Raw genomic sequence first — 27,138 nt, 5'->3', positions numbered from 1 at the left:
ATATGCCTCGGCAGATTTAAATGTCCTGGCTGATGGATACATTCCAGCTATTACATACAATACAATGCAAATGTATTCACAACCATGAACATCCACATTTTGTCAGGTTACAACTACAAACATAAAGGTATTTTATTGGGATTTTATTTCATAGACCACCACAAAGTGGCACATCATTGTAAAGTGGAAGGAAAATAATAAATGGTTTTTCGAAATTATCTACAAATAAAAATTTGAAAAGTGTGGCATGCATTTGTATTCAGCCCCCCTGAGTCAATACTTTGTAGAAACACCTATTGCTGCATTTACAGCTGCAGGTCTTTTGGGGTGTGTCTCTACCAGCTTTGTACATATAGAGAGTGTGATTTTTGCCCATTCTTCTTTGCAAAATAGCTCAAGCTCGGTCAGATTGGATGGAGTGCATCTGTGATCAGCACTTTTATTAACAAAGATTCTAAATTCGATTTAGGTCTGGAGTTTGACTGGGCCGTTCTAACACATAAATGTGCTTTGATCTAAACCATTCCATTGTAGCTCTGGCTGTATGTTGTCCTGCTGGACGGTGAATCTCCGCTCAAGTTTAAAGTCTTTTGCAGACTCCATCCATCATTTCATCAACTCTGACCAGCTTCCCTGTCCCTGCTGAAGAAAAGCGTCCCCACAACATGATGCTGCCACCACCATGCACAGTGTTAATTTTACGCCACACATAGCGTTTTACATTGAGGCCAAAAGGTTCACCAGAGCACGTCTTACCCCTGTTTGCTGTGCCCCACCCCACATGATTTAACGATGGCTTTCTTCTTGCCTCCTCCATAAGGCCCAGATTTGTGGAGGTCACGACTAATAGTTGTCCTGTGAACAGATTCTCCCACCATGGGCCCCTTGGCTGCTTCTCTGATTAATGCTCTCCTCACCCGGCCTGTCGGTTAAGGTGGACGCCCATGTCTTGGTAGGTTTGCAGTTGTGCAGTACGCTTTCCGTTTTCAGATGACAGATTAAACAGCGCTCCGTTGTTCAAAGCTTGGGATATATTTTTTATAACCTAATTAGGGGACTTTTGAAAGCAGTCGGTTCCACTGGATTTTAGTTAGGGGGATCAGAGTAAAGGGGGGGTGAATACAAATGCACACCAAAATTTAATTCGTAAAACATTTGTGAAAATGGTCAAAGGGTATGATAGCTTTTGCAAGGCACTGTACATCTCGGGCTGATCTATACATCCATGCTGATTGATGTGTCTGGGCTGATCTGTACGTCTCAGCTGATCTATATGTCTCGGCTGATCTATACGCCTCTGCTGATCATTATGTCTTCACTGATCAAAACATTTTAGGTGATCACTATGTCTCGGCAGATAGAAAGATCTCAAAGGGATCAATACGTTTTGTCTGATAGATTCGTCTCGGCTGCTCCCACACGGCTGAGTTGGAAGGAGCATCGCATCATGTTTAACCGAACCATTATTAGTTAAATGGTTTCAAATCATGCGTTTAATTTTCCGCGCTGTTTCTTACATTACCTTGGAGTGAATAATCTGTAGATCATGCATGTGGGTGATGAAGCAAAAGTTTTTGCGCTCCATTTGACCTATTTTGCTGAAAAATAAACTGACTTACATTGTTGATACTGAAACCACTGAGTCTCAGTGAAGCATGAAATAACAGGTACTATCTTATACACACACACACACACACACACACACACTGGTCTGATCTTTGCCGTGTTATGTGGTGAGCAGTTGTCTGACCCAGAGAGTTAGAGAGAGATTGACGAGTTAGGAGATAAGTAAAGAAAAGGACCATGAAAGAAAAAAAGAAATAAGCAAAGAAAAAAAAACTAAGAATGAAAAAAGAAAGAAATAAAAACAGACGGGAGAAAGAAAGAAGTGAAGATAATGAAGAAATGGTTGGGATGATATAAGAAAACAAGAAACAGACAGATATCAGGAGAAAAGCTGAGTAAAATAAATAGATAAATAAACTGTGTGTGTGTGTGTGTGTGTGTGTGCGTGTGTGATGCAGTAATGAAGTTATCACACCGTCAAGTTATAGATTTTATTTTTATTATCATCTGATCTGATTATGTCTCCACTTCACTGACTTCAACAGCTCTCTCTTTCTCTCTCTCTCTCTCTCTCTCTTTCACACACACACACACACACACACACACACACACAAAAGTAGCCCATCAATCTAAATACACCACACTGGAGGCAGAATTCATTAGGTACAGATCTGATTTCTGCTGAGGCTCCAGTACACGACGTGTAGAACAGAGAGAGATTAGAGTCCAATTTTATATGCACTTATTCACACGCCAACTACACAACACCTACACAACTACACCAAACCTTCACAACACCGACCCAACTACACCAAACCTACTGTACACAACACCTACACAACTACACCAAACCTACACAACACCTACACAACTACACCAAACCTACACAACACCTACACAACTACACCAAACCTACACAACACCTACACAACTACACCAAACCTACACAACACCGACACAACTACACCAAACCAACTGTACACAACACCTACACAACTACACCAAACCAACTGTACACAACACCTACACAACTACACCAAACCTACACAACACCTACACAACTACACCAAACCTACACAACACCGACACATCTACACCAAACCTACACAACACCGACACAACTACACCAAACCTACACAACACCGACACAACTACACCAAACCAACTGTACACAACACCTACACAACTACACCAAACCAACTGTACACAACACCTACACAACTACACCAAACCTACACAACACCTACACAACTACACCAAACCTACACAACACCTACACAACTACACCAAACCTACACAACACCTACACAACTACATCAAATCTACACAACATTTACACAACTACACCAAACCTACTGTACACAACACCTACACAACTACACCAAACCTACTGTACACTTACACAACTACACCAAACCTACAGAACACTTACACAACTACACCAAACCTACACAACACCGACACATCTACACCAAACCTACAGAACACTTACACAACTACACAACTACACCAAACCTACACAACACTTACACAACTACACAACTACACCAAACCTACACAACACTGACACACCTACACCAAACCTACACAACACTTACACAACTACACATCTACACCAAACCTACACAACTACACCAAACCTACACAACACCGACAAAACTACACTCCACCTACACGAAACCTAAACAACTACGCCAAACCTACACAACTACACCAAACATACAAAACTACACAAAAACTACAACAACACCTATAAAACTACATCAAACCTACGCAACTCCACATTACCCACACACAACACATACACAACAACTACACAACCACAACACATACACAACAACTACACAACCACAACACATACGTAACAACTACACCACACCTATACAACTAGACAAAACATACACAACTACACAACACCTACATATTTAAAAAACTGCACAACACAAACACAACACCTACACAACAACATATACACAACACACAATTACATAACCACAGCACCTACAAAACTACACCAAACCTATACAACTACACAACACCTATAGCTACATAACACATACACAACACAAAACATTCACATACTCAACACATCCCCAGCCTTTAAACATTACAAAAAACAAACAAAACAACACACACATACAACATAAAACACAAAAGACAAACATAAACAACCCAACACAAACCATACATAACACAGCAAAAAACATTCACATACACAACATGCCCACAGTTCAACACAAAAAAATACACAGCACCTACACACACATCAGGAAACAGCACACACAGCAAAACACACACAGTACAACACAACACAAAACACACCCAGATGAACACAACACCCCACTAACACAGAGGACAACACCAGTGCTGAAGAAACGACACTGTGTGTGTTTTTGCGTTACACTGATAACTGTGTTCAGATGTGAGTGTGTGTGTGTGTGTTGCTTGTGTGTGTGTGTGTGTGTGTGTGTGTGTGTGTGTGTGTGTGTGTGTGTGTGGCTTGTGTTTCATTGTGTTAGTGTCAGTTTAGAGACATATCGTTTGCCAGTCATGCCCGCGCCGTGCTGTATAAATCTACAATATAGAGTGTGTGTGTGTGTGTGTGTGTGTGTGTGTGTGTGTGTGTGTGTGTTTGCGGTGATTTACTCCTCGTCTCGCTGCTTTTGTTTATAGTTTAATTTCGCTGCAGAGCCAATCACAGAGTGCCAAGGAGAGACTGACACTGAGTCTCAGCCGCCGTGTTCAGGGTGAAATGCGGCCGCGTCTGACTGAAACATTTCAGGAGCCGAGCATCTGAGAACTGTGTGTGTGTGTATGTGTGATGAGTGTGTGTAGTAAGTGTGTGTTATGTGTGTGTGTGTGTGTGTGTGTGTGTATGTGTGATGAGTGTGTGTAGTGAGTGCGTGTGTGTAGTGTGTGTGTGTGTGTAGTGAGTGTGTGTTATGTGTGTGTGTGTGTGTGTGTGTGTGTAGTGTGTAGTGAGTGTGTGTGTGTGTGTTGTGTATGTGTGTGTGTGATTAGTGTGTGTAGTGTGTGTGTGTGATGAGTGTGTGTGATGAGTGTAATGAGTGTGTGTAGTGAGTGTGTGTGTGTGTGTGTGTGTGTTGTGTATGTGTGTGTGTGATTAGTGTGTGTAGTGTGTGTGTGTGATGAGTGTGTGTGATGAGTGTGATGAGTGTGTGTAGTGAGTGTGTGTAGTGAGTGTGTTTGTGATAAGTGTGTGTAGTGTGTATGTGTGTGTGTGTGTGTGTGCGTGTGTGTATGTGTGATGAGTGTGTGTAGTGAGTGCGTGTGTGTAGTGTGTGTGTGTGTGTGTGTAGTGAGTGTGTGTTATGTGTGTGTGTGTGTGTGTGTGTGTGTGTGTGTAGTGTGTGTGTGTTGTGTATGTGTGTGTGTGATTAGTGTGTGTAGTGTGTGTGTGTGATGAGTGTGTGTGATGAGTGTGTGTAGTGAGTGTGTGTAGTGAGTGTGTTTGTGATAAGTGTGTGTAGTGTGTATGTGTGTGTGTGTGTGTGCGTGTGTGTATGTGTGATGAGTGTGTGTAGTGAGTGCGTGTGTGTAGTGTGTGTGTGTGTGTGTGTGTGTGTGTTTGATTATAGCCGCTTCACTATCAGTCAGACACACACGTTGTGTCAGTGATTACCTGCAGGACGCACGAACGAGCGTAAGACAGACGGAGAGGGAGAGGAGTGGTCTGGTTCCCGATGCTCTATTTTGTCATATCTCTTTGCTTCTCCTTAATGCTTTCACCGCACCTGTGGGGTGTGTGTGTGTGTTTGTGTGTGTGTGTGTTCAGTTGTTCTGTTTTCGGAAGTCAGCGTTCAGCAGTTCTCTCGCCCATGCCTGTGTGTTTAATCGGGTTTCCACGGTTACACAAACAACACAGTGTGTTTTTGAACAAACCAGGACTGTAAGGATCTCTCGCGTGGTTTAGTCGAACCCTCAGGGCTTTTGGGTCTCGCTCAATGACCGGGTCCGACACTCGTGGCTGCGAATAGCTCAGGCTTGTTTTCTCCTCCATTCAATTTTCCAGCCGATTTTATTAAGAGAGCCGTTTGGCTGCAGGGCTCGGGTTAAACATGAGCTAGAGTTTCACAGAGAGAGATGGAGAAGAGCAGGAGGAAGGCTCGAGTCCGGTGACATGCGGTTCTGATCTGATTAGACTCCTAGAGCCCCCCAGACCCGGGACTAACTGCTGCACAGTTTGAGCAAACCAGCCATGTAACTGCATTTGTGTGCGTGTGTGTGTGTGTGTGTGTGTGTGTGTGTGTGTGTGTGTGTGTGTGTGTGTGTGTGTGTGTGTGTGTGTGTGCGCGTGTGTATGAGCTTGGATGGATATTTATAGCGGATGAGTATAGAGAGAGGGAATGTCGTATAGTTTGAGAGAGCAATAAAGAGAGAGATGAAGAGAGAGAAGGATGAAAGGATATTTACTGCCCAAACAAGCAATAAAGTCCAGTATATTTATGAAGCACATTTAAACACAGCAGATGTCTGCTAAAGCCAAGGCAAATGAAATCAAGCTGAAAAAGGGAAAGATGCGAGGTCCAAGCTCTGGAGGAACGATGAGGACAGAGGAATGCCAGTTTATTAGGAATGGCATCATTGTTTCGCCTGTACTGCAGAGCATTTGGTCGTTTATAACACACACACACACACACACACACACACACACACATATAGACACATACTGCATCCCAGAATGGGCTTAGTGGTTACATCTCGAAATCAGGCAATGGGAAAAAAAAATTCAATCTAGAATAGGTTCCAGAATTATTTTGGCTCGTTGTAAATATTTCTAAAAACACAAATATTATACTGACTATAGGGGCAGTGGTCACTCAAGCGGTTAAGGCTTTGGGTTTCTCGGGTACTGATCGAAAGGTCGGCTGGTTCGAGCCCCATCACCACCAGGTTGCTCCAGGGGGCGCTGTGTCCTGGCTGACCCTGCGCTCTGTCCCCAGCTCCTTAAATACGAAATATAGCAAAAAAAACTCTGTGCTATACATTACATGTGACAGAGAAATTAATATATTTAGCACTAGTATGTGCCCGCAACTTCAATAACAATATAATTGTACACTCATAAGCGCACTATTTAAAAATGTACAGCGCCATCTGTTGAATTTTGAGATGAATTAATAATTTTTTCAAGGCCAGTTGTTCATGATGTAACGGCCTTTTCTATTTTAATATCAAAGTAGAATATCTTCTTTTCCTGCAATGAAATAAAGTCTATATGTTACCTTACGCTCAGCTAGATACATTCACCTGTGAACCCCTTAATTGGAATTCGTTTAGTAGTTTTTACATGATGCGTGTACAAACAAACAGACAGACGGACAAAAATTCCAAAAACCTTCTTGATGTGTTCTATTACTCATCTAACGTTATTTCGTAAATATTTTCAATGTACAGACATTCCACTTTTCATACAGTTTTGGATATACACTACCGTTCAAAAGTTTTAGAACACTTTCTAACTCCATGATGGTTCCTGATTTTTATTTCTTCCTACATTGTAAAGGAATGCTGAAGGCATCCAGAAAATGCATTAATCTCCTTTGAACAGTTAATGGTGAGATGTTTCTGCTACTTCTGCTCTGTAAAGACTTCATAACGCCTCTAATCTGAGCTGCTGGTTGTTAATTGGTCATTTTTCAGGCTGATAACTCTAAACCTGATGAACTTCTCGTCTGAGGCAGAGGTAGGTTTTGGTCTCGCCCTCCTGGGACGGCCTTCATGAGAGACAGTTTCATTATGGTGCTTGACGGATTTTGCAAATGCACTTGACACAATACTGTTCTTGCGAGAACTATTACAGAAAGGCTGACCTCTGTGTCTTATAATAACAACTAACTGTTGTTTTTCTTGTTGTTACGTAATTACCTAATTCCATATGTGTTATTTTATAGTTTTTTTTTTATCCCCAGTATTGTTGTAGAATGGAGAAAATAAATCACTAAACAAAAACTAAGAAATTTGCAAGTGTTCTAAAACTTTTGATTGTCACTTATACACCAGCAACATGTTGACAGGTTCATGGGCACCTGAGGCTCACTCATTTTGACAACCGTGTTTGGATCCCTGGTCAACATTCACACGTTACAGGCAATTTGGGAACTCTAATTAGCCCAATCTGCATGTCTTTGGACAGTGGGAGGAAACCGGGGTATCTGGAGGAAACCCACGAAGCATCAGAAGAATATGTCAAATCCATGCACACAGACCTGAGGCGGGAATCGAACCCAGACCCTGGAGGTGCAGGACAACAGTGTTAACCACTAAGCCACTGGGCCAGTTTTTTTATATATGAACTTTAATTAGCTATACCCATTTGCTGTTTCACTGGGGTATAAATATGACATAACACCCAGGGGAAGTCCTTTTGTTTGACATCAACAAGTGCTCTCAAATCCAATGACAAAAGAAAGATGCATATATCAAAAAGAATGGTCATGTTTCAGAACTCCAAAGTTAGTTGAATTCTCAGCAGTGCGACACTACCCACATGAAGAGAAGCCTTTTGGATGAGTTTCACAAAAGAAGCCAGTCCTGAGACCAAGACTCGAATACCAGCGTCTTCGCTGAACTTTGCCAAGCATCAAAATACAAACTCGAGCTTTTTGGCCACACACATCATCATCGCTATGTTTGGTTCCCTGATGCTTCAGGGATGTTTTCATGCCAGCAGCCCAGGAGCTCTTATTAAGGTCAGCGGCATAATTCAGTGCCAGTACGTTTCAGCGAAAAGTCTGGTTGCCTCTGCCAGGAGGCTGGAACTGGTCTTGTTTTAGAACAAGACAATGACAATTCCAGTACCATAGAATCAAGGCTTTACTTTTACTTAAAAATCTGTGGTCTCAGTTGAAGACGATTGTTTACCCGAGGAGCCCCAGGAATCTTAACCATTTGGAAAGGTTCTTCACATAGGAGGTGTCCAAGATCCCATGACAGCCTTGTTAAAGACACTGTCCAAAACGGTGGCTTTTATTTGACAGGCAAAACTTTGGCTTTTTTTTTTTATTATTATTATTATTTTACCCAAATCATCACTCCTTGCATAAGTAACCCTTTTTATGAAGGGTGCCAATACTACTGGAGTTGACTGTAAATGCAGTAATAGCACAACTATAATGAATAGCTTTTAAAAAAAGAAAGTGAGAAGTTTCCTCCGCTTTTCTTCCTTTGCGTATTTGTCATGGTTTATGAGACACTGGAATGGTTCCCTGTACAGCAGAAGCTTCCAAGACACACACTTTTAGGAAGGAGAACTTAGAACATAGAGCTCTTGAGCGTATGCTTTACTCTAACATCACAGCGGAGAGCTTCTGGTGTTCAGAGTCGGGTTGTGCAGCTGCTTAAGTGGATTCTGAGTGCATCGTTTTTGATGTCTTGCAGCCAGCTGAATGCATTTATTTCGTCTTTTTTTTTGTAATTATTTGTTCAACAGCAATCGCAACAAGTGAAATCGACACCATCACATCATGCCACATGTGGAAGAGATGAGATAATGTTCACACTTAGAAAGAACGAGAGCAATTGGATTAGATTAGAAAGAACTTACAGACACACACAAATGCTTCTCCCTTCGGAGCGAGGATAGCTTTTGTGAACGTTAAGCTCTTGTTGAGTGGCAGCATTTGGATGTTTTTTAAGCTGAAGAGAAAGACCATGTCAAGAAGCCAGCTTTGAAAAGAGAAAAGAATGTAAACTTTTATCTTCTGGCTATAACGACGGGAGGCGTTAGCGACAGTGTAGCAGCAGCATGGCCAAGAAGGGTACCTTTAATATTTCAAACATTTCCCCCATCCTGCACACCAAAGCCCCAGCAGAAGAGCTCCTTGGCCTCCAATGAGCCAAAAGGTATGAGCTAAATCCCGTCAGAACCTGTACATCGGTCCTGGACTGGAAAAGCGGACGGGTTTCGCCTTTGAAAAAACCAACATGCATAACTCTGAAGTTTGCAGTCCGAGGCCTGGCATTAATCGAGAACTGATGATTCCTCCACAGAGAGCTCGGCACTGACCTCAGTCTCCACTAAACTGTGCAAAGGCTCTCTGGGGAGACTGTAAAACACCCCGGGGGGAGGGGGGCAGTGATAAAGCTGGAGGTAATGAGAAAGGAAGAAAGATAAATGTCCTATAAGGAAGAATTATAATATAATGAAACGTTATAACCTACTACGTAAATAAAAAGAGATTAAAGGTGACCGCCAGTGAGAAGATTTCCGCTTGTCCAAAGAGACAAAAAGAACGCCTGGTGATTTCTGGATTCAGGATTTCAACACAGTCACTGGCTACAACATTTTACAGGGTCGATTTATTTATTATTTTAGCAAATTAGTTAAACGGGAACAGAATCATATTACAGCGGGCATCCATAACACAGCCACTTAGCAGAGTGACCAGTGTGCCAATGTGCCAAAGAACCAGACATGGCTGCCAAGCGGTAATGCTGACAAATTGGCAACTTTCAGCCGCCAAGGATTATATTTTGAAAATGAGGTCTGATAATATAAGCGGTCCTCACGCCAAGAATAAAGGGCGAGTTTACAGAATACAGCAGGGTGAAAATAAAAAAAGTGCGTTACCCTCGTCAGTGTGATCAGCGTTTGTCTTTCAGCACTTTTATATTTCGAATGGCTTGGGTTAGTTCTGTTAAGGATAGAAAAGGCTTAAAGGAAAAAAAAGTGAAAATCTTTTAATCTGACCTCGCTACAAGAATGAATGGAAGACTAGCAGACAAATGAGCAACGGCTAATGCAAGTAAATATTTCCATGAAACATTCAGATAAAATAAAAATAAAAGAGCAGTATTATTATGTTTAGTTTTGCTTTTTCAGCAGGATTAGAGTTGCCTTTAAGTTTTAAAAATCGCAATGTTGGTTGGTCGATGCTAGCATTGTTTATTGTTAGCACACCCGTTGTTTACATCAAATGTCATTATTAAAAACAATTTTTATAAGTATGTGTTTGGGTGCTTGGGGTTTAGTGTCATTTGTATACAATTTTAAATACTACTGAGAAACTTTATCATCCTTACGGCTCTTCTTTTGATCACTAAATAATGTTTAGGATCATGTAAATGAAAGAATATTAGTTAGCGACGGGAATCACTAGGGGTCACCTGATACAATATTAGCTTGATACCTCGGTCAAGAAGTGTCACTATTTTATAAATATTTCCATTCAATATTTTTTTTCAGATTTTGTTACAAAAACAATCAAACTTAATAATAATTCTGTGCCGCCTGCCAGTGTGTGAATAGTTTAAAGTGCACCACCTGTAGGATTATAGAGGAACCTCGAATGCAAACATATATAAATTACAAATAAAAAAAAAATCTATTTTGGAGTCAGTGTAGTGACACATGCACTGTCACACAAAATAATTGCAATAACGATTTTTCCTCCATCGCTACTCTCAGAGCTATCACGAGGATAATGTTAGGGGTCCAGTGGCAAAAATGAAGCTCCTGTAGCCCCATTTAATTAGACTTAAATTTAAACGTGCTCCTCTTTCTGTTTCAGCTCGTAAACTGAAGAAGATCGGTCAGCTGAAGGCTCCTGAGGAGGAGGGCTTGGCTTCAGCTATGCCATCCGGTTCTGGTTCTGTGGAGCTGATCCGGAATCCTTCCCCCAAGTCTGGTGTGAATTTCCACTCGCAGCTCGTCTTTCTCAGCATCCTGGAGTCCATCGAGCCTGAAGTGGTGAATGCCGGGCATGACCACGCGCAGCCCGACTCAGCCGCCGCCCTTCTGACCAGCCTTAACGAGCTTGGAGAGAGGCAACTGGTTAAGGTGGTTAAATGGGCCAAAGGATTGCCAGGTGAGTCCCAGGAATCAGCAATGTGAGGAATGTAGGGAGGGAGTGTAACAGTGTAGTATATACGATGAGGGTAGGTGACCAGGTTAAATTTTCAGGCTTAAGAGAACACATAGCTATGTAAAGTACAGCGAAACGTTTTGAATGACAGAGGCAAATTGTCAAGCAGGTACAGCCAGGTAAACTACAAGCCAGGTAACATGCAGAGGTGCGCAAATAGACCAGGTAGGTGTAGGCACTGAGATAGGACACTAACCACAGGATATTTATAGTAACCAAGGCAATGCATTGAGCAGGTGAATATGCAAATAAGCTGGTGAGTCTTGTGATTCATTGTTTGACATATAATGATGGAGGAAAACGGTACGAGTAATAACAGATAGGTGCACTATAGAGGCAGATCCTGTAAAGGCGAGGCAGCCAGGGCTCTAGGGGACTAAAACAGGGTTCTCAGGTGGGGAAAGTTTCTAAACAGTTGAATATAACCAGTAATTTTCAATAAACATTAGTCATAAACCTGATAATGAAGTGAGGAGATGAGTAGATATTAAAAAGTGACTTATGGTGCAGGCTAGTGGTTAGAGGCAACAACAGGTCATGACGTTACTTGATTTAGCAATCAAATAATCCGCTGATTTACACTCCAGGTACAGATCATCACATGACACAGGGTGTGTTTGTGCAGGAAAAAAAAACCTTACAGCAGAATGATGAAACTTTCTTAAACTTAGTGTACTGTGTTTTTTTTACGTGATGGGATCACTATTTTTATTATTACATTTTTTTGTGTGGTTTTATTTAAAACGCTAACTTTGATGTAGCGATGTATTTGTCCATGAGGGCATTGAAACAATTAAAGAAAAAAAAAAAAGAACAGATGTGACAAAAGGGAAAAAAAAGGGAAAGAGAAACAATCGAGAAACGCTTTTATTTTCATGTGCAGACTTAAAGGTTTATGCTAATGTCCGATGTTTCCTGTGCTTTAACCGAGCACTGACCTTTGTGTCTCTGTTACTCCCCATATTTTCTGCTTTACTGAAGCTAACACACTCTGCTAATGAAGATTTTGTTCCTGCCCTAACTGGTGTGTGAGGTCCTGCAAGGTTAGCGCTAATGTACAGGGTGGAATTAGCACTCATTAGCACTTTAATGGCAAGGGGAAAAAAAAACCTGAGAACAAAAAGAAACTAATCATCCTTAAGTCTGATGTCAAGAAAACCACCAGGAGAGCGGAAACATCAACCTGTTCTTTAGATGTGTCAAGAAGAGATTTAGCACAGGTGAAATTACACTGTAATTAGGCTTAGCATCAATCGCTAACCTCAGGTTCAGGCATGTTGAGGACCGTTGACGTCGTGTCAAATCAGAATATTGACAAGTGGGAACCCAGCAGTATATCTAGCTACTGTACCAACTCTGGCTTCCTAGCTAGGTATGAAATTAGTAAAGCTTAACTCTGGCGTGAGGAATCGACTCTTGTTCCAGTATAGTTGGGTTGAACACATAATTCAGCAGCAGCTTGGAGTAAACTCTAACAGCCCTGTTCGGGGTCCTTTTTAAAATGATGACAGTATAATTATAAATAACAGTAATTAATGTAGATTTCGTGGTGTGTTTGGTGTTGTGCAGTGTGTGGTCAGAGTTTTGGCTGAACTGCTTTGTGTTAAAATAAACCACACCCCACTTCTCTGCTTCCTGTAGCTGCTGCGTCAGATTCAAAACACTGATGCTCGCCTATAACGCTGAAAAAGGCCCACTTACCGCTAATCACACCCCGCACACACCACACCAGGCTCATTCCGATTTTCCAGCACTGCTCAACTGGTCCCACCTTTCTCAGGGACCGCAGAAGACGTACATCTAGACTGTTTTCTGACCTGGCTCCTAGGTGATGAACTTCCTCTAAATGTCTGTACAGTCAAGTCCCTTGTAATCTTTAAACGACAACTAAAGACCTACACTATATTGTCGAAGGTATTCTCTCACCTGCCTTCACATGCATTTAAACTTGAGAAATATCCAATTCTTAATCCATAGGGATTAAAAAGATCTTGGCCGCCCTTTTGCAGTTATTAAAGTTTCAACTCTTCTGAGAAGGCTTTCCACCAGGTTTAGAAGTGTGTTTATTGGAATGTTTGACCATTCTTCCAAAAGTGCATTTGTGAGGTCAGACAGTAATGTTGGACGAGAAGGCGTGGCTCACAGTCTCTACTCTAATTCATCCCAAAGGTGTTCTATCGGGTTGAGGTCAGGTTTCTGTGCAGGACAGTCACGTTTTTCCACCCAAACTCGCTCATCCATGTCTTTATGGACCTTGCTTTGTGCACTGGCGCGCAGTCATGTTGGAACAGGAAGGGGCCGTCCCCAAACTGTTCCCACAAAGTTGAGATCATGAACTTGTCCAAAATGTCTTGGTACGCTAAAGCATTAAGAGTTCCTTTCACTGGCTCTAAGGGGACGAGCCCAACTTCTGATAAACAACTCAACATCATAATCCCTCCTCCACCAAACTTTGGTCTGCAGTCGGTCAAGTATCGTTCTCCTGGCAACTGCCAAACCCAGACTCGTCCATCCACCCTTTGGTTATAATACCACTAACAGTTGAATGTGTAACATTTAGTATTTCACGACTGGCCTTATTGTACTGGTGGCATACGTCCCATTTTTTCACAAATGTTTGTAGAAGCGGTCTACATGTCTAGGTGTTTAATTTTATACACCTGTAACCATGGAAGTAATTGAAACACCTGAGTTCAAGGATTTGGATGGGTGGTTAAATACGTTTGGCAATAAAGTGTATCTGTTTATTCAGTATTTGGGTGAAGTCCCCCCCAACAACAACCATCGGTTGACTGAATAGTAAGCCAGTGAATCAGTGTAAGGATATATTTAATAAAGGAAACTCCAAACATTTATATAATTCACTCTACAAAATCAAGTTTAAATTTTATTTCCATACGCTGTACGATTTGCAGTGAAATGCGTAACAATGAATAGTGAGTGTACACTGATAGAAAAAAAGAGTCTCTGTCATAACGTTGTGAAAAAAATTGAAAGTTTTAAGTTAAAAAAAAAAAAAACTAATGAAAGAGAAGTCGGAGGAGCCGTGACAGCAGCCGATCTCACCAGCGCCATCTTGGAACTGGATAAGGACTTTTGGCAAATGCCTAAATGTAACTGTAAAAAAAAAGAAAAAGGGAACAATCTAGGGAAATTGTATCGGGTCAGGATGACAGAACAAATTGTTGGTCGAGTTATGAATAAAACATTTTTTCCTTAAAAGTGTAATAAATGGAGTTTAAACGGCTTATTTGCAAGTACAATGTGGGCTGTGTTCAAGGTCTCACTAAATAACAAAGGCTTTAAATGGGCTTCGTTCATGATCTCTGATCATCTAACAGTGAAAACACACACTTGTTTAGCAGCGATGACTAAAAATATTTGTCCAAGTTTTAAGAGTCCACTGAGACAGGAGGCCGAGCATCTGGACTTGGATCTTCTGTTAGATTAAGTAACTTCTGATTCTTTAGGATTTCTTCAGATGCCCTCTAACACAGAGTGGAGTTTTCAATCCTACTGCATTGATTAAATGGGAGTATATGTGTGTGAGTGAGAGAGATGGACTACTACAGTATACTTCTTAACCTATAGTAAAGAGCTGAGCTGAAGTTTTGCATGAGCTGGGACTAAGGATTCATGAATCAGTAAGAAAATAAAAAGATTTTTTGTTGTTGTTCCTTGGGTCTCATTTCTAAAGACACCACTCAACCCAGAGGTTATGATCATCCACATGAGGGATGTTCTACAGAGCTTTACAGCTTCATATACATAATCCTGGGTTACACCTAAAAACAATGACTTCACGCGCCTGTCACCTTCACACTAACCCCTATAGCTTTTAGAGCACCGCTCACCAACACACACTCCAATACACACCATAAACCTGTATACATGAGCGTGGGGGGGGGGGGTGTTCTTGGTCTATTTGCATTAAGGTTATGTTATACTCAGCAGTTATAGTCACGTCTCTCTCTTCCTGAATGCAGCAACCACCAGTTATTATTAACTAATATTTTATACAAAATAATATTTTTAACAAAAAAAAACTGCAGCACAGTTGACTGGTTGTGGAATTAGCTAATTAATTATTACTTGTTTTTGATTATAAATGGTTAATAATTACATTCTAAACAATGATAATAATTATGCAGTGATTAAAGTTATTTGCGAGTTGTGTGTTAAGTAATTGTGACATCTGCATGACTGGTTCATAGTGTGTCCAGAGTATCAGGTCATGTGTGGTGTTCCCGGTGTGCAGGAATTAGTACTATTCAATTCAATTCAATTTTATTTATATCGCGCTTTTAACAATGGTCATTGTCACAACGCAGCTTCACAAAAATGAAATAAATTCATAAAATAATAATAATAAAAAAATTAATTAATAATAATAATAATAATAATAAATTGTGTATGTGTGAGAAAAATGTGTCTAGATAATAATGAGATGAATAAATGAAATGTCTCTGATGAGCAAGCCAAGGGTGACGGCGACAGTGGCAAGGAAAAACTCCCTGAGATGGTAATAGGAAGAAACCTTGAGAGGAACCAGACTCAACAGGGAACCCATCCTCATCTGGGTGATAACGGATAGAGATGATATAACACCATGTGTGTTATGCAGCTGAGAGTACAATATAACAGAAATTCTTTAAATTAACATAAAGTCCAGTTCAGCATAGGGATGAGTCAGTAGGTGCAGAGGGCAGATGGGGTCTGGATCACTGGGAGCACAGGAGCAGGATGTGTAGCTCCAACCATCATAAAGCAGAATTCAGCTGGAGCTGGTCCTTCTCTGGATGCCTCAGGATCCTCGCAGGGTCGGTCTTTGTCTACTGAAGCTGGTACAATCTCCAGACGCCTCGGGATGGGTAGAAAAGTACAGAACAGATGGAGAGAATTAGCGTAGTTGGCATTCAGGATAGACGTACTGGAGTATGAAGTTATGGAATGAGTTACGCGTATGCCAGATTAAAGAGATGCATCTTTAGTCTACTTTTAAACTGGGAAACTGTGTCTGAGCCCCGAACACTGTCTGGAAGGCTATTCCAAAGCTTTGGAGCTAAATATGAAAAAGCCCTACCCCCTTTTGTAGATTTTGAAATTCTGGGAACTACAAGAAGTCCAGAGTTTTGTGATCTTAAGGAGCGTGGTGGATTATAGTGTATCAGAAGACTGGTTAGGTATGTGGGAGCTAAACCATTTAAAGCCTTGTATGTAAGTAATACTATTTTGTAATTAATTCTAAACTGAACAGGTAGCCAGTGCAGGGATGATAATATTGGGGTTATATGATTATATTCTCTGGATCTAGTGAGAACCCTGGCGGCTGCATTTTGGACTAACTGAAGCTTGTTGCAGAGGATGCAGGACAACCACCTAGTAATGCATTACAATAGTCCAGTCTGGAGGTCATGAATGCATGAACTAGCTTTTCTGCATCAGATACGGATAAGATGCTCCTAAGTTTGGTGATATTTCTAAGATGAAAACTAATCCTATGTCTTCGAATGATGTTACCCAAGGGAAGCATGTATATTGAGAACAGCAGAGGTCCTAAAACTGACCCTTGTGGGACCCCATATTTCACTGGCATTACACCAGACAGTTCTCCATTTAGGTCTACAAAATGGTATCGATCAGACAGGTATGATCTTAACCATTTTAATGCCTGTCCCTGAATACCTATGTGATTTTGTAAGCGATCTATGAAAATATTATGATCTATGATGTCGAATGCAGCACTAAGATCAAGTAAGACTAGTATTGAGGTGCAGCCTTGGTCCGAAGCTAAAAACAAGTCGTTTGCAATCTTAACTAGTGCAGTTTCTGTACTATGATGGGGCCTGAAACCTGACTGAAATTCTTCAAGGATGTTGTTTTCCTGCAAGAACGTGCATATTTGAGGTGATACTACTTTTTCTAATATTTTTGTTATAAAGGGGAGGTTTGAAATCGGTCTATAATTTGTTATTTCATTCGCGTCCAAATTTGATTTTTTAAGAAGCGTTTCTAAAAGTGCTTCAGTGACAGGCAACCAGTGAATCCTACCTTAAGCAACCTCCACAAACATTGTCACAGGCCAAGTTAGACACATTCCTGGAAAAGGTGTTCCTTGATGACAGTGGCTTCTTTCAACCCGCGGGTCTACTACTGGACAAGGAAAAAATCTTTGAAGTCATAACTTGGAAACAGCTGATTCCGCATAACAATTTTGCCAAACCTAAGGCACTTCCCTGGCCACTTTGAGCTCATCCCCGTGACCCCACTGTCCCTGGGCCCCAGAGGGGAGGTGTCAGGCAAATTTTGTGAACAGCACCAATTTTCCAAACAAAAACCCAATAACTACTTGAGTATTGAAACAGCAAAAAAGTTTATTGCAACCAAAAGCAAATGGACAGCGCTGGACAACAGACACCTCAAGAAAATTCCACAAGATCCCCTTACTTCCACAAATTTACATGATTTATATACTCTTAGTTAGTAATTACATAATTGTTTGCAAATAATTACTTAATATTCATTAGATAATTAGACAGTAAGCTACTTTTGTACAGGTCAGACTGATGTGGCATCTCTCCGTTACGTAATTTCCCCCTCTCATCTTATATTTATTCATGTCTGAGTAGGCCTAAAAAATCTTGTCTTCATTTTTTCCTTTTTTGGAGAAAGTTTGGTTTGTTCCTGTTTTTCTTAATCAGACCATTTGGCCACTGTTGATGAAGACTTGGGTTTTCTTCGGAGCTGCGATTTTTAAAAATCTTCGCCTTAAAGATGCGTAAGTACTCTGTCCTTATTATTCCCATCATAACTGATTTGTTTTTAACTGTCCAAAGTGTAACTCTAGATATATAAAAATGATTTATCTATTAGTACATTAGTATTTGTTTTGATTATTATTAGTGTTGATTATACTTGTACAACTATGTGTTCCCTTTCAAAAGCTACACTCGATGTTGTGCGAAAGAGCTATGGAAACGTTTCTCATAGCGCTTTTGCGCAGCATCTTGTTTCCGCTTTTTCAGGGAACAGGGTTACAGCAAAGTAACCCGAGACGATTCTCCCAATGAATTTGAATATACTGTATATATATACACTAATGTGCCTAATGATTGGATACTAAGATTGAAGATTAATCAAATCATCACATGATCATGTTTAAATTAGTATTTATTCTCTTTATATTCTTATTGCTATTGTTAGTTTAAAGTAATCACATTGATCAGATTATTGGCTTGATTATTTTATATTATTAATTTCTTTTTTATGACCCATAGATCAGAATTATTTGCATTATAATTATTTATAAGTAAGATAAAGTAAAGGTTCATTTCGGTTGTAGTATGCATATCATGTTTATAATCTTATGGAGTGCAGATTTTTCTTTGGACCCATGTTTGTTAAAATTCTCCTTTTTATTTCTTTTCCCCAATTTTAGTTCACATTCCAGTTCATCATTTTGAGACTGTACTTGCTGAGACTGAGGCTCTCCTCTCCACGGCGCCCTCACTTGTGGTTTCACCGGCATTCCGCCTCCTGATGACGACACTTCACCCCCATCAGCCTCAGTCCAGCCTCTCCAGTTCGCTTCTCTCCTTCCTCTGAGGATGATTTTAATGCAGATTAGAGATTAACTTGCTTTACTTTACTTTACTTTTTTAACTTGATGTATATATTGTTTTTAAAGAGGAAGTTTATCTCTTTGGGCTCTATTTCTCAGTCACCGCGGGACCTAAAATTTATATTTATATTTTAAATCACTGGGATGCAGAACTAAAAGCTTTTTTTTTTTTTTTTTACATTTTGGATCACTGCCTGTATTGTCTGGGGTTTTTTTTCCACTTCATTAAAAGTTTCTCAGTTTCTTGCACTCTGTGTGTACTGGCCGTTCTTAGGTCACACCTTTCTGCTTGATTATCGTTAGTTATGAGTAAACAGCTATAAAACTAAATAAAGGGAATAAATATTCTTGGTATTATTTTTCCTAGTATTATAATTTTTACTTATTACTTATCGTTTTCCTATCCCTGCCTTCTACCTGTATATACTACAATTGTAGGCTAATAAAGTTTTTCCCATTGAGGCTCTGACTTTGAATAGCTTTAACATTACTGCACACATTGTCCAAGTAAACGACCTCCAAAATCTCCAGATCTCAATCCGATCAAGCGACTGTAGGATGTACTGGAGGAACCAGTCTGATTCACCTCACAACTTGAGGATCAGGATCCAAAGGGTCTGCTACTGACGGCTTAAAGCCAAATATCTCAGAGGTAGAGTGGAGTCCAAGCCACAGTAATCGGTATTTTGACTAAGACACTATTTTTATATTTGTGCTTGAAACAAACAATATTTTATTGATTTACCTCCAGCTTTATGTCAAAAGGTTCACCCAAAATATTACCATAAGCATTGATTTAAACTCAAGCGGCACACACAGCAACTCAGCAAGGGTCAATGATGATTTAAAAATATATATGTGTTTATATAGAAGCCTTAATGGGGAGGCTTCGGACTTTCAATTGTGGATTTGGGTTTTTGGATAAGTCAGGTAGAACAAAAGTTATCTTTACTTGTATAAAGGATAAACTTTACCAGTAACGGAATATAAAACTCACAAAATGAGCAAATTATTATAGTTTTTTTGGTCATAGAAACAACTGAAAACAACCATAACACGTGATTGTGTGTATCTGTATCTGTGCTTTTTCTTTGCCTTTGAGTTTCTAATTTTTTGCTCAGTCGTGTGGGGGAAAAAAGTACAAAAATTCTGTTAATTATGCCTATTTTGTGCTGAAATAAAAATAAAAATGTCACTTTATATGGCACAATCCTGAGCCCTATATATGTTTATTAAAAAAAAAAAAAGCAGCAAAACAAATAATGTCCAAAATGCTCTGAGCTTTAAGGGCTTAATGCTAAATGCCTTTCATTTTCTCTGGCTCAGAATTAACTGACTCACTAACTTACTGTCACTACTGTATAAAAACAGCAAGGTTATTAATCCGTGACTGTTGAGTCAGTGATGCCTGGAGCCCATGTCCATCCCACATGCTGAGGTTCCTCCTTGAGTTGCCCTTACTTTATTGCAGACCGTTCAGTCTCTGTATGTTTGTGGGTCTTCAGTTTAGTCCTCAGTAAGTGAAAAGCAGTTTATTTGGGCTAAGGTCAGGTGACTGAATCGGAATCTTTTAGTTCTTCGCCTTGGGTTGCTTTCGCTGTAATTTTCTTGTCATTATCCATCTGTAGTCTAAAGAGCTGTCCTTAGCTTTCCAATAAACACCAGTGAGCCAGTTGCACTCATCTTTTGAAGTAGTTCATTTTTCCACTTCTGATAAGTGCCATTCACTTTGAGATGTTCTTCATTCCGTGCTAATGAGCTACGTGACACCGTAATGCACCAGCTCAGACAGTTCTCCAGTCCACTGCTCATGTTAGTCCCTAACTGCAATTAGGTCGCATTTACTGATGGCACAATCTTCTCCCACCATACACAACCTCTCCAGCTGGAATTCCCCTCACCCTAGAGAACCCCCCTTAGTACCTTCCACCTCCAGTGATTACCAAACCTGTTGGATCCAACCTGATCGATCCAGAGCTGATGCTCATCCACATGTACAGTACAGGAGCTACAGGATCTCAAACATGTTCTCTTTGATATAAAGCTTCTCACCTCCATATCCATAACCCTGATCTACATCTAAACTAAAATCACACACACCAGAGACTATGATATTAAATATTACACCTTTCTTGATGGTGGTGCGGCTGATTGGACTTTTGTTTTTAAAAGACAAGGCAGTGGTGCATCTGTACATAGCACATCTGTATATAGTGAATCTCTTACAAAGCTGGACATGTAACATTTTCACACTAATTATTGCATTAATCACCACTTCAAAAGGCTCTAATAATTGGCCTTCATCAAGTACCAGAATCAATTTAGGAGATTTGAAATGACTGAAATTGGGTTAAGAACTGTCCTAGATATTAATAAAGCCTGTTAGGATAGTGCTGAACTTTCAACCTTGTGGAAGAAAATGTGGTCAGATGAATGAAGATAAACACTTAATAAAGATGCATCATGAAAAAACTGACAGTAAAAATGTTTAATAGTGAAAGTAAGAGCATTTACACACACATGGTGTGATGAGAGTGTCCACTGTACAAGCCTCTGGAGACAGTGTTATGATCTGGGGTTGATCAGTTACTCAGGTCTAGACTCAGTAACGTTATGGGGCAATAAAATGAAGTCAGCTGACCACCTGAATGTACTGAACCACCAGAGGATCACATCTATGGAGGGTTTCTTCTCTGATTATATGGCCGTATTCCAGAACTCAAACTGTTTTAGAGATCATGAGGAAGAACTGGACACCACAGTGTGTGTGTGTGTGTGTGTGTGTGTAAGCAAAGATAAGAACAGTCTTGGATTGTGCAACTTTTCTTTTTTAAACTCGGCTCTATAACAGGGGTTCTGAAATAAAATTTATGAACGTCCAGTAAAAATTTCAACCCAAGAATTTCATTTCACTGCTCTCTCTCTCTCTCTCACACACACACACACACACACACCTTCTTTTGCATGTGATTGATGCCGCACGTAGCTGGTGATGTGTGTTAATTTAATTTGGATTAGGTAAATCTTATTCCTCCTCACTTGAGGATAAAAGAGTGACGGAGACTCCGGCGATGATTTGACATTAAAATAAACGCGGTGTACACTGTAGCCGACTCGCCAGAAACACGCCGGAGCTCAGGGATTCTGCTGCGTCTTCCACAGAAGTGCTTTCGGTTTGTGTCTCTCTCACACACTCTGTGTGTACACAGTAAACTGTCAGACTGTTTGGCTCTGTTGAGTGATGTGTATGGCCACGCCCACTTCGCGGAGAAACAGCTCTTGATCACTGGTATATTAATGATTCCCATTCTCTGCTCAGGTAATGGCCATTTAGTGATGCCTGGTCTGTACAGTGTATTTCACATTTCTAAAAGATATAAAAAGACCAAGGGATACATTTCCTCCCATATTAAAGCAAGTTCTCTCCTTTTAATTCCTTTCGATTAATCTGCAGTATCTGTTTACACACCAGAGCAGCACGGTGGACCAAACCCTCGATACTTTTTGGGTTTAAAAGCCCCCAGTGAGACACACAGGGACCTTTAAAGCGTGCAGCTGAAGACCTCCAGAATGAAGTACGGCTATTAATTCCTGGGTCCGCCGAGGGTAAACCCGGTGAAGGTCAACGTGAGGAGACAACACCATACTGAGCTGATATTGCTCCGGAGCATCGTCAGATACACGCTGTGATATTAAACACCTGTTGGTGGAACTTTGACGTTCCAAATCCATATTTGGAAATGAGTCTGGGTGGGCGTGTCTCTAAGGCTGGAAGACAAAAGGTTTTCAGTATAAGCTTTGTACACAACCTGATAGTACAATAATAAAACCACAAAAGTATAAACTAATAGGCACGAGCCAGGACCTGGAATGTTAGCAATAAAAACTGTTCAGATTTCTAAAAGAGGAACTTCATCAAGCGCTTTGTTTACTTTAAGCTCAACAGAATAACAAAAATCTGCTTTTCTGCAACTTATGAATGCGAGTGTATCCAAACGTTTGTTGAGTTCTTACTCCTATTCCGACTCAAACCCAAGTGAGATCTGTCACTAACGTAAACGTATGACTTAACTCCTTTTTAATGAACTGAAGTTGCTGTGGTGTAAGAGGAATAAAGTGTATCGTTATGAGATGTAAACAGTAACAGAGTAACTCTGGGTTCTGTTTCAGGATTCCGTAACCTGCACGTGGACGATCAGATGACGATGATCCAACACGCCTGGATGGCTGTCATGGTCTTCGCTCTTGGATGGAGATCGTACAAAAACGTCAACGCTCGCATGCTCTACTTCGCTCCTGACCTGGTCTTCAATGAGTCAGTCTTTATTTCTTGTTTTTGTTTTTTTGTGTGCACCTTTTCTTTTATCCTTCTTCATTATATCTCAGTCTATGTTCTTGTTTTCTGTAATTCAGAGATCTCATTTCCATCTAAATGTTATGATTCTTTTTTGACTTTCAATCTCCCTTATTTTCACTTTAGCACATTAAATTTGATTATCTCCTTGTTTCTGCCTTCTTCTTATTGAACATCTTCTGTTCTATCACGTTCTCTCCCTATCTGTACCCGTTTACCCCGTATCTCTTTTCCACTCTCACCTGTTCCTTTTTTCTTTTCTTCATGATCTGGAAATCTATAAAGTTTGTAATTTGCCAAACATCTCGTCCCACATCTCTTCATCTATTTCCCCTCGTCTTAGCTTTTTACCTCTCCTGTCTAGTCTTTCAGCTCTCTCTTCATCTCTCAGTCCATAAAATCACCAAACACTTGTTTCATTTTCCTGCAGATTTGCAACTGCCAGTTTCTTTCTCTTTTTTTGTCCATCTCTCCTCCTTTGTTTTCCCTCATCTGGTTTTCTACCCACTCTCTATCAAGCCATCAGCCTCCCTTACATTTCCCATCCTTACCTCCCTCTCTGTGCTCTCTTCTGTTTATTTATTTTTTTACTTTATCCAGTTATTCTATACTGTTTGTCTCTTTACCAGCTCCCACGACTTTGTGACTACTTCTCTCTCTCTCTCTCTCTCTCTATTGCACCGTTATTTTTCCCACTCATATTCGATCTGTCGTTCTCCAAATCCATGGTGTCCATGTCTGCTCCACTCTACTGCTTTTCCACTTTTTTTAGTTTAATATTTATTTATTTACCATCATACCCTATATTTGACGAACCATGAAGTCTTTATAGAGGTAGAGGTAGTTTTTTTATGGATCGTCAGGAATAAAGAGAGAGCAGAAGTCAAAATCATTGATGCCATCCAAATAGAGTAATCTTCCGTGCTTCACTCACCCCAGCACAATTGACCATCCATGCCCAGCCCAGCTGCCTATCTACACCTACTGTACCCATGCTGCCCATCCATTTTAATCCTAGAGCTGCCCACCTACTCTTTTTAAAATAACTAATTACATTACAAAATGACTGTGTTTAATAAGTAATTAGTTACATTACAGCGTTACTTTCTGATAAAAGTAACTAGTTCGAGTACTTTTCCATTGCAAAAAATGAAAACTTCTTTGTGATTCCTCATGTATGTTGTTTTAGTCACAACCTTTATGATTATTCTACCTTCATCATCAGGGGTGGGGCTTGTAGGACAAATTTCACACAGATTGGGAACGCGTTAGATTACTTGTTACATGGAAAAGTAATCCAAGTACTCTAACGCGTTACTTTGTAATGCAAACACCCAACACTGCTTATCACCCACCCAGCTCCACGCCTATACCCACCCTAGCTTTCCATTTATACCCAATGGCTTGCCTGCATCCACACTGGCTGCCTGTCCGTGTCCAACTCTCCTGACCGTTCCTGCCCCTTTGCAACCCCGTTGCTCACTTTAACAGACATAAGTGATCCTTTCTGTGACCAAAAAGAGAGAAGCAGACAAACAAAAATGAAAAATGATAGCAGTGGAGAGACTTTAGTCCTGCATCGATTCAAGGCCAAACCTCCATGCGTTCAGTCGTGTGGGAGTATTAGGTATCAAGATTCTATATAAATAAGACAAAAGGTTTCCAACAGAAGATCAGTACAACCTCAGAGTGATCAAGTGATCACTTCAAGGTCAGGAAAAAGCATTATGGTTTAAATTGGGTAAAAAGTGAAGGAGGCATTTCCAGGGGGAGCATATGGGAAAGGTAATAACCTGTCTGTTTTATGCTCCCTCTAAAGCATCGGGACATTTAGAAAAGTTATTCGATGGTCTGAGCAGATCGCCTACTTTAGCATAAAAGAGGTCATAACTAATGCTGAAGAGATAGTGTCATTTAGTGACCACGAGGCAACGGAATATACCCTCGTCCTCTATTAAAGACTGGCATGACTTAATGAAACAAAACACACTTTTCCGTCTGTTACTACTTCTCAGTTACTATTCAAATGTATTTTTCCAAAAAAAACAAGAACATTTTGGCCTTTCCAAGCCTTGTTCTTGGTGATTCTGGGAGCACCTTTGAGGAAGCAAGAACATCCTTGGGATGACTTGGTAACATGAGGGGTGGGCCTTGAACAGGATTCCTGACCGAGCAGATTTTCAAGTTGTTTGTTATCTCTTAGAAAGAAAAGCATGCAGAAGACCAGAACATGACATATTTGCTTCAGGTTTGAGTGTTTCCAAGAAAATGAATCTGCACTAGAGAATGAAACAAGTCCCTTCTGGTTCGGAACGAGCCTAAAGAGCCTTGCCCATGGAGGCTCGAGAGGACGTTTAGGAGATAAGCCCCATCATTTCAGCACAGTGAGGCAAAGTTGACAGTAATGAGACGAGCCCAAGTGCGAGAGGTTATATATATCTGGAGCTTAACGATGCAAAAGTTCATAATAAGTTGTCGTCTTAAAGAGCTTAATGGTGGCTTTGGTCCCGAGGGCGAAGGCTGAGTCTGGTGTGGAGGGAAGAAACTGCTGATCATTACGAAGTGGATTCGCAATTAAATAAAAAAACAGTGGCAAAGCTGCACCTAGATCTTAAAACCCTTGTTTTTCTTTTTTTTAGAAATGTAACGTGCAGCGTTTCCCCTCGGCCCAGATGTGTTCCATCAGACAGGAAGTGTTCGCCCTTTAAGTTGCTTTAGTTGTTGCTAAATGGCTAGCGGCGCATGTCTGAATATTAACCATCAATTTAAACCCTAGGCCACGCCCCCTGTCTGGGCGGGGCATTTCTTTTTTCAGACGTAACGCCTGTTCCTCTTTTTTCCTTTCTGTTTTAATGTACTTCCATTTTATCTTTCTCTTTCACTTCTTTTTCTTTATTTTTTTCTTACTCCACAGTTTTCTCCCTGTTTTATATCTCTATCCCTTTATTTCTTCTATTTAATCTGTTCATACTTTCATTTGTCTTTCCCTTCTCTTTCATTGTTTGTATCCTTTTGGCTACTTTTTTTTTGGACTCCCTACTCACTTTAGACCTTTATCTTTCTTTAGATCTTCACTTCCCTCATGTTTATGGATCTATTTCTTTTCCTCCCTCTAATTGTCCTTTATCTACTTGTTTTATTCTGTCTGTTTTCCCCTTCTGTTCTTCGTATGATCTTGTTTTTCTTCTCAGACATAAAACTAACTTTTTCTTTCTTTCTTTCTTTTTCTTTTCCCTATTTGTTTCTTTCCGTTTATCATTACCATGCTTCTTTTCCCATGTGTTTTCTTTGATGTCTTTACAACTCCATCGCCCCCCCCCCCTCTCTCTCTCTCTCTCGTTCTTTCAGCACAAAGCGTCTCTGCCAGGCTTCATTTGTGAGTTGCTCTTGTCTTATTAAGATGTGCAGGATTTTTTTTGTCACACTGAAGATTGGATTTCTGCACTTGTGCACTCCCTCAATGCTCCCTTCTCCTCCTCCTCTTCCTCCTCTTCTCTCTGAAAGACGAAGATGAAGTGCATGTGCTCCTCTCCTCCTCTCTTCACTCGCTCGCATTGTGCCGCTCAGGGAAATGTCGAGCTCACAGGGAGGGAGAAGAGCGATGCTATTTTCTTCTCACGCTCGTTTATCTCACACGAGTCTCTCCGTCCCTCTGTCGCTCCGTCCGTCTGTTTTACTGTCGTCCACGAAAACACTGAGAATCATCACGC

At 40.5% G+C, this 27,138-nt stretch overlaps 1 protein-coding gene across 1 annotated transcript in view; it reads left to right on the top strand.

Moving 5' to 3' along the window:
• ar (androgen receptor) overlaps positions 1-27,138 on the top strand; it is a 112,252-nt gene that overhangs the window by 76,841 nt on the left and 8,273 nt on the right. Inside the window, exons 4-5 of the mRNA XM_053484933.1 lie at positions 11,100-11,396; positions 23,245-23,389. Of these exons, the coding sequence (XP_053340908.1) occupies positions 11,100-11,396; positions 23,245-23,389 (442 nt within the window). The remainder of the gene's footprint in view (positions 1-11,099; positions 11,397-23,244; positions 23,390-27,138) is intronic.

Source organism: Clarias gariepinus, chromosome 24 (assembly GCF_024256425.1).
Source record: "Clarias gariepinus isolate MV-2021 ecotype Netherlands chromosome 24, CGAR_prim_01v2, whole genome shotgun sequence".
Classification (NCBI taxonomy): Eukaryota; Metazoa; Chordata; class Actinopteri; order Siluriformes; family Clariidae; genus Clarias; species Clarias gariepinus.
This window is presented reverse-complemented; position numbering and strand designations above follow the sequence as displayed.